Source organism: Fulmarus glacialis, unplaced genomic scaffold, assembly GCF_000690835.1.
Source record: "Fulmarus glacialis isolate BGI_N327 unplaced genomic scaffold, ASM69083v1 scaffold51274, whole genome shotgun sequence".
In the NCBI taxonomy this organism is placed as follows: Eukaryota; Metazoa; Chordata; class Aves; order Procellariiformes; family Procellariidae; genus Fulmarus; species Fulmarus glacialis.
The window spans coordinates 1-8,660 of NW_009210887.1; the positions used below are offsets into that span (position 1 = coordinate 1).

At 47.3% G+C, this 8,660-nt stretch overlaps 1 protein-coding gene across 1 annotated transcript; it reads right to left on the bottom strand.

Moving 5' to 3' along the window:
• Positions 1 to 2,836: 2,836 nt before the first annotated feature.
• On the bottom strand, positions 2,837 to 8,334 carry LOC104076434 (probable phospholipid-transporting ATPase IM; the record flags this gene model as incomplete). The annotated part of the gene is made up of 5 exons (XM_009577296.1): positions 2,837 to 3,058; positions 4,902 to 5,032; positions 6,314 to 6,452; positions 7,092 to 7,337; positions 8,251 to 8,334. Coding segments are annotated over 5 exons (822 nt in total), but the record flags the coding sequence as incomplete, so codon positions are not given.
• Positions 8,335 to 8,660: the final 326 nt, after the last annotated feature.

The window sequence follows — 8,660 nt, forward strand, 5'->3', positions numbered from 1 at the left end:
CGCTCCGCCGTTTGCAACCGTGCGACGGGGCGGGATCTCGGCGCTGCCCGCCTTCCCACCGCCGGGTCCGTCCGGGAGTCGGCGTTCTCCGCCTGAGGATGTTTGACGTTTTCTGTAAGTTTCCTCTTAAAACATCCCTGGTAGGGAATTTGTTGTTTTTTTTTTTTTTTCCCAAATAGGATACCGCATGAAAAGCGTTATCATCTCAGAGCCATCCTCCCACAGACCATCCTCCCGCTTTAGGAGGTCCAGGAATAATATCCACAGCTGGTTGTAAAAAACTCCTTTGATCAATTAGCAAACTGGCAAGGAATCGGTCATACCAATACTCTCTTTTTATTTAAAAAAAAAATTATTTTACAAAATCAGGAGTGATGTAGGACAGACATCACTGCCAGCTGATATGCTGATCTTGTCAAACTACTGAAATATTTGCGCAAGTTCACCAACAGCTGTATTATCCCCTGTACGTCCTATGCAGCATTTGCAAGTCCCCTTCAGCCAGAAGGTGAGTGCTTTGCACGTAAACCATGTGAGGAGAGTGACACAGTCTCAGAGTTGCCTTGCTCTGTCAGCAAAAGGTCTGCCTCTGCTGCTCTGCATTATGTTCTGCTGCATTACATGCTAGGAACACCTTTGATAGGACTCTTGGTCCACAGACTAGTCTGGGTATTGTGGGGATGTCTGCTTACCTGCATAAAATCTCCTTTTTCCTCTAGCCCCAAGGAGGCTGACTGAAAGACATAATCCTCATCAGAAAGCCATGATCGTCTCTGCAAAGTGAATGGTAAATCAGAGGGCAGTGACAAGCACTATCACAACGGTTTCATCAGTCAGGGTGCAGGCTCTCACTTTACTTGGGTATCTCCTTGCAGCGGAGAGCACCAGATTAGGATTTGCTCCTTCCCTAGCAAGCAGCTCCTGGCCGCTGAGGTCTGGACCCAGTCCCAGCTCTAGTTTTGCACTGGCTATGCTGAAATTTAATACCACAGTTTGCAACGAGCCTCCCAAAGCAGCAGGTGCAACAGACTGTTTTTTTCTGTGCTGAGATAAACGCAGGGAGATGAAACCTTCTATTAGAGCTTAAACAATCTTACACAGTAACTGCTGAAACAGGGACCACAGGCAGCAACGTCTTATACGCAGACCAGATGAAATGGGGACATGGCTGGCCTGTTGCCATCATACATTGCCTCCACCCATAGCTCAGAGACTCAAGGCAGAGAGTTCCCAATAAATACTAGATGGTTACTGTGCAAAAAAATCCAATTCAAAACAATGAAGGAGTCTAAATTTGTGTAAAGGAGCTGTAAAAAAAAACAACAGCCAACGCTACTTAGTCCTCTGCACAAAAAAGCTCCATTTAGACAGCTCAGCAGTGCTGGCAGGACAAACTCTCACGCTGCCGTGGTGGCCTTCCACCCAGTAACGCCGCTGATTATGGAGCTGGTGTAACAAAGCAGTGAGCAAACCCCAGTCCCTCAGGATCAGCATGTCTTTGGCTGTGTCTGTGCATCTCAGGTCCCTCTGCTGGCAGCCAGACTGATAGGATTTCCAGCTCTCTGCAACTCATGATTGACAGATGAGAAGTTCCCAAATAAAGTATTAGCCAGCACAGAGAAACTCTGCAGAGGCCCCCGAGCCCTCACTAAGTTCCTCTGAAACTTGACCACACCGTTCATCAGGGAGGGTGAGGGAGCCACCGGGTCGGGCTTCGTCCCTTACCCTGAGGAACAGCACCGCCGGAGCAAAGGGCAGGACACCCTGCGCTAGCCGTGGAATAGCATCTCTGCCTCGGATGCCGCTTGTGTGATTTCCATCAAGTCTGATGTGCGTGTGCCTCAGTCTGTTATGGTGGGAAAGACAGCCGGTGCTGGCAGTTCAGATGAGCCCTAACCATAACAGGGGCTTCTCAGGGCCAGATTTTATGGTTTGATCCTTATGGGCGCCTGAGCTTCTTTTGCCCTTTTATTTTAAGTCTAAATGAAACGGCTGGTGCCCAGCTACAAAACCTGAGGAGGGCTCCGAGGACAATGATCTTTTACAAGAGCAGATTTGCAATGCAGGTAAAACAGGGCAGGCTGATGAAGGCCAGGTCCTTGTCCCTTGACCAATTAAGGGTTTCTCTGAGCTTGCAGCACTTCTTGGCTGCAGATGCAGGAAGAGGGTGGTGTTTGGGCACTGGCCATCTCTTGAGAAACTGGGTTAACCGTTAGTTTGGAAGGAGATTATTTCCAACTCATGCCTTCCGAAGTGCCGGTGTACAGTCAAAAGGCTACAAAATTACACGTATTACAAAGATTGGGGATTTGGGGGTTGTATGGCTGGACCTAAGGCACACCTGGGGTCAATACTGTCACCCCAGTAATACAGCCCAGAGTGAATTCATGACAGAAACAAAGGCACGTGAATGAGAAAGACATCGCCAATTCAGCCTTTTCCTCAGCCTGGACTTCTCTTTGCTCTGAGGTATATAGTAAAAGGCAGAAAAAAAATAGCGTTATGAACAATCTCAGGGAGCGGAGATGCCTCCCGCAGCATGTTCTCTTGTCTTCCAGGGAGGCCCTCTGAGATACCAGACAACAGCTCTAATTCATCCTGCCCACTTTCCTGGGCAGCAGCACACGTCTTTGGAAGAGAAGTTGAAGTCAGAGGGTGCATGTGGGTGAAAGGAAAGGCCCAAGTCCTTGATTTGCCAGCCCAGAGGGCAGACCTCTAGGCAGCCACTGGCTCGGTGCTTTGCAGGGTGCACAGCCTTCTCTCCTGACAACCCTTTACTTTGGTTTGCTTTGTTAGTTTTTTGCCTTTCTTTTTTTTTTTTTTTTTTTTTTTTTTTTTACAGTCCTTTGTGCTTATGTTTGTCACTATTTGGTGAAAATGTTCCCGTTGTGGCAAAAGGTGATTTTGGCCGCATGTTTCTCCCAGACATAATGAGCGCTCCAAAGCCGTGCTGGTGGGAGAAGGCATAGCCGGAGCGGCGGGTGCTGGTCCGACGCAGGCGTCTCTTGGGCGAGGGTGGAGGTGGCCTCTTCTTGGCTTCTTTGATCTTGAGCAGGACCTGAAATCAGAAAATAATATGGAAAAAATGGGAAGTCCATCATTATTCATAAGCACAGCAGAAGAGGAACAAAGAAAGAGTAACTGATGCAGGGGTTCAAAGCCAAAAATGATTGAGAAAACAGGATGGCAGGAGGGGTTTCAGAGCAAGAACTGAACAGGCAGCACAGGGTGGCAGCCTGGTAAAAGGAAAAGCAAATCTTACTCTAAGAGGCTTTAATGGGAGTGTGGTCTGTAAGACATGGGAGGGTATGATTTCAGTGTATTGTTCCTCACAGCTCTCCGATGCCTCGGTTGGGGTATTACTGCAGCTCTTTTAGGCACTTCAGTCAAATAACCCAAAATGTGAAAGTCATCTCAACAATAGTCAGAAGTCCAGAAAACAAATAAGGAAACATTAAAAAACTGAGTTACTTAATCTAGAAAAGAGACTACTACAGGGGATCTCCAATATGTAAAAGCTTTTTATGATGAGAATGGTGATCAATAGATTCTCATATTCCTTGGCAGAAGGGAAAGAAAAAATGCACTTTATTTGCAGGTAGTGGGCTCTGCTCCCACGTGGCCACCGAGATCATCTGCGGCAGGCATCTTTTCAGAAAGGGGCTGTCAAAGGCAGGAGGCCAGTACTGAGTGCCAGTGGCTCAGCAGAATCCATAGCCACCGGACCCCTGTCCTTTCTGCTTGGGACAGTGGCCGCTGTAGGTACTTGGCCTCTCTAAGCATCAGATCTGTATTTAAGTTCCTCTCACTGCCAGCTAGGGATTTCCGTACAGTAGGAAACCCAAACACTCCTGTGACAATTCACTCCCCAGAGGAAGTAGAAAAGTAAAGTGATTTTGCACTAGAGAGAGATGCTCAACCCAAGCTCTGAGGCTGGGATTCTGGACCACAGCTGTGTCAGACTTCTACGCAGCTGAAGGGTAAACTCAGCCCATTTTTACACACCTGAACTGCCTCTAAGTGTGTCCTGAGGACCTCCCTACCTAGCAGTCTTCTCTAGCACCCACCTACCCCCTCTGCAAGGGCAGAGAATTCCCCTTCACTCATTCTCCCACAGTCCTGGAGCACCTGGGGAGCTTCACAGACATCCCAAGGGTGATCACGGCAGTCACTGAGCAGCACTGAGGTGCGTGCCCTTGGGACTCTACTGAGACACGCGTGTCTCGCAGCTCAGTGCAGGAAGAGGAGGGAAGCACCAGGTGGCAGCAGCATTCAGCAGATGCTCTTGTTTGAAAGCCAGCCCGGGTAGCTGTGTTTATGGTGATCTTCTTGAGGGGTCCATTGGCTGTAGTGAGCTGTGCACTCTCTGCCCACTCCATCTCTCCCTACCTCTCCCTGCTGTAGTGGCCTCATCTTCATATTCCTGGGGATGGGAGGGCAGCTGGTTTCAGAGGGGGCATCTAATAATTGGCTACAAATGAAGTAAATTCTGAAGTAAAAAAAAATCCCCAGCAAACACGTAGGCCTGGGTGGAGGGTGAACGGCTGCGGTCTGCCAGGCTAAAAACTCCTCGGCAGCAGGGCAGGAGGAACACACCACTCCTTTGCCACTGAGCCACAGCACTTAAACCCTGCACCTAAAAATAGTGCAGCTTCCTCAGTCCACTGCAATCTAATCCACATCTAAATAATCTCAGCCTTGGTCCCAGCCGCAGATGGTTTGAACTGTGCCAAAACCCGAATTCAGTCCTCCTTCTTAAGGGACTAGGGGACAGAAGGATGGCAGCACTTGCACCTACACAGACATACACTCTGAGCAATGCCAAGCCCATGCAATATGGCTCCATGGTAAGCTTAGGTAGTAGTAAGCAGCATTTCTGGTTTAATAGGGTATCTCCTTACTTTATCACTGGGAGTTGGCTTTAACTGAGCCTTCAGGAATCGAAAGCCAACTACAGGCAGCACACAGAGGATGATGCTGAGGAAGATTGCTAGCCACACGTTTGGTTGGCTGAGGGTGTTTCGAGCGGTACCTGAAAACAAAAGCATGATTAAAACCGTTACAGCAGCACCTCTCACCATCATTCACCTGAACGTTTCACTCTCTGTGATTCCAAAGCACTTGGCAAACAGACCAAAATATAAAGCAGACACCATCTCTAACAGTGAAATCAACTTGCTGTGGAGAGGACAGCAACACCAATATCACTGAGACGAACAAAGAAAAATGCGATGTCCAGGACAACTGCAGCAACAACTCAGGGAGACAAGGATGTCAGAGCGAATGCCTCATCTCTGCACAAAGAGTCAAATCACTGCGAAGGATTGATGTAAATGTTCAGGAGACCTTCTTCAGCAGCAGTCCAGCCCTCTCATCTTTTGCCAGGACTCTAGTGCAAAAGGAGGAATACTATTTTCTTACTTTCCAGCACCATTTCCTGAAGCATATGGAGTACTGACTCTGACTGCCCAGCAGATGGTAGGATCACAGCCCTTTACGAGAGGAGCACGTGTTGCTCTGGGTGTCTGCACGGACAGTGTAGCCTAATGGGTGTACTGGCAGAGCAACTGCCATGTGCTGGCGTGACACTGCCACCTTCTTTAAAACCAAAGTGTTCACTTCTGGCATCTCCAAAACTTAAGTTAGAACAAACAGTCTGCAAAACCCTCATTACAGGGCTTAATGATACTGTTGTTGGCGGTAAAGTTGCTGAATGTTTTCTTTTCAGTTGGCCAAATTCTGCTGTAATACAACTCCACTGAAATTAAAGTAAACAAGTTGTCTGAGTCCAGACTAGAAACACTTTCCTTAAAAAAGGTTTCAGACTGAGACCTTGTTAAGCGGCCCTCAGCATTGTGGCTAATTTGACCTATGTAGTACTAACTGAGCAGCAGATAGAGATGTCCCTGGCAAGTGACTTACCACCTGTCTTTGGAAACTGAATAGACACTCTGTCTTCTCTCACTCAGCATTTTTGATGCTAAAAGCCATATAGAATATGAAAGAGCAGCAGAAAGCATTCCAGCCAGCTCAGTAGGTTTATTTAAAAGGCCATTCCTGTGGCTGCGTATGAATGTGCATTCTTATGCAAGGAAGTGAATGTGGCACACTGGATTCACCTGGATGGATGGGATTCAAAATAAGCATTCCCAGCAGCCCTCAGAAATACCCTGGCATTTCTTGTAGAAAAGGTGATCAATATATTCTGTTATTGCCTCTAGAGAGGCAGTAACACATACTAGAAATACTTGACAGATTTAAGCCCTGCAGTATGCCCATTTTGAGTGCAATCCAGATTTGTCCCAGGGCTTACCAATGAAGGGAAAGGAGGCTGTGAAGATCAGGTACATGCCATCACTATACATGGTGAAGGTGATAGCAAAGTAAACAGAAAGGCTGCCCCAGATGAAGAACTGGTTCACAACTGTCCAGTAAGAGGTGTCCAAGCCAATCTGAAAGAATGGAGCAATACAGCTGTTGTCAGTGCCTTAATTATTTAGCAGATCTGTGCTGAACACAGCTTGTCCTCTGCTTTATATACCTGCTTTACAAGACCTCAGACAGCAGAAACCATTATCTAGCAAGCTGTGATTGATCAGTTTTCTTTTAAGAAATTTCTCTCATCCTGCTAGTACCATCTGAATTTTGTATCACCCAAGTCTTAGCTATTTCTTCCAGCAAGTGCGGACCTAGCATCTGCATCACTCATGGGGCCAGGCTTCAGAGACGGCCCCGTAACGGAGACCTTATAAATAACTGCCTGATAGCAGACAGACAGTCCTGTGCTTCAAACCCTTCCCATAAAACTGGAATGAGTCCTTCTCTATTCCCAGCCTTAACTGTTTTGTCTGCTATGACTGCAATCTTCGCAAGATAAAGACTCTGCTTTCCTGTCACCCTGACCTTTCATAACATACAAATCTGTTGTTCTGTTGAACTGAGGAGAGTAATCTGGTGTCAAGAGACTTTTTATTGCAAGAATGCAAGATGCAGCAGCAAATTCAATGTTATCAAGATCCCAAGTGGCCCTCCAGATGCTGCCTTCATAAAACAACAACTAATTCCTAGAAATGTTACCTGGGATGCCTTACCTGTACAGACACCACAATCAGTAAGCAGGTCTGGGCCATCAGTGCAAAGGACTGGTAGTCAGCAATGGCCTTCCCATCACTTCTCATTGTATTGTACATGGCCCCATAGGGGATGAAGAAGAGAATGAGGGAACTGTAGATCCCTTGCAACATGCACTTGACAAACACTATTTTATTAAAATAGAGGTTTTGCTGGCCAGGCACATATAGCTGAGGAAACAGCATGCTCCAACGATCATCCACATCCTGAAAGTAGACAGGAGATGGTCAGATTTGCTGGCACCTAGCCAACTGACCACACAAGACCACTTAGGGTTGCAACGTCCTTATGACATGCATTTCCATGAGAAAAGGCTCAGCACACAATTCACTCAGTTGTGCTGTCGAGCGTGCTACATGCCAAGGTCACCTAGACACATTTTCCATGTTGAATTTCACCGTTCTTGTGCAGAGAAAGCTCCCAAGTGCTGCAAAATAAATGGAGGTACACTTCATCTTAAGCAGACTGCATGGTCTGCTCTCCTGAGAGTTGCCTGGAAGCTAAGGGATAAAAAATACCTCCCCTGGGTCCACACAGGCAAGGCTGTCTGACCTGGATGCCTTAAGTGTCCAGAACTGAACACTGTGAACCACTGCGGAGCAGCAAGTTCCTACTTATTTAACTTGTAAAAGGCATATAGGAGCAGCTTTATTGCTGTCTTGCTGAACAGTAATAGCTTATGAAGTAGGAATGTGTATGTGAAATTACTGCAGGAGGACTTCCACTGGAAAGGCTGAACCTGGAAAACCTGGCTTCAGAGTTCTAGGTCATTCATTTTTCTGTGTGGTCATTAAAAAGTCACTTGTCAGGCTTCAGGAACAGAGCTAATAAGATGTGACTACTTCAGGGGAGTGTTGCAATGGCAGCTTTTACTGTAGTCAACAGCCTAACCCAAAAGTCTCACCGCACGCTGAAACTACAGGCTAAATCAGGACAATATACCATCTCCTCCCTGGTGCATCCTTTTTTTGTGCTCTCAATTCTCACTGGCAGGAAACTATTTTAGGAGCTACCACGATACTAGCCAGAAAGTCAGCTGCTTTTGCTTCATGGAACCAGCTCAAAGCACCCGGAGATAAAACCCTTATAAAAAAATCCAAGCGGTGATAGAAACAGTACCTGATCAAAGAGACTCATTCCTAGCACCGGAAGGGAGGTATATACCAAATTGTAAAGCGTAATGAACCACTCATCATAGACAGTCTAAAGAAAAAGAACAGAGCGTGGAGTTAGCAAAAGGCTGCCTTTTCCTTCTTCTCAAAAGTATACACAATTAAATGCTGGAACCTCTTGGTTCGAGACACTACTGAGACCAGAAGTATAAGGTGACTCAAGCTCAGCAGCTCTAAACAGCTCGTACCATAAGCTGTGGGAATACATGGGGGAAGGATCACGTTATGCTAGCCCTGTTTGCTCAGCATCCACTGCCGGCCGCAGCCGGAGCAGGACACCCTGCCCCGGCACCGCAGAGCCGGGTGGGAGCAGGGCTCCACGGCGGGCAGCCAGCGGGCAGGGGGGGGCGGCAGCCG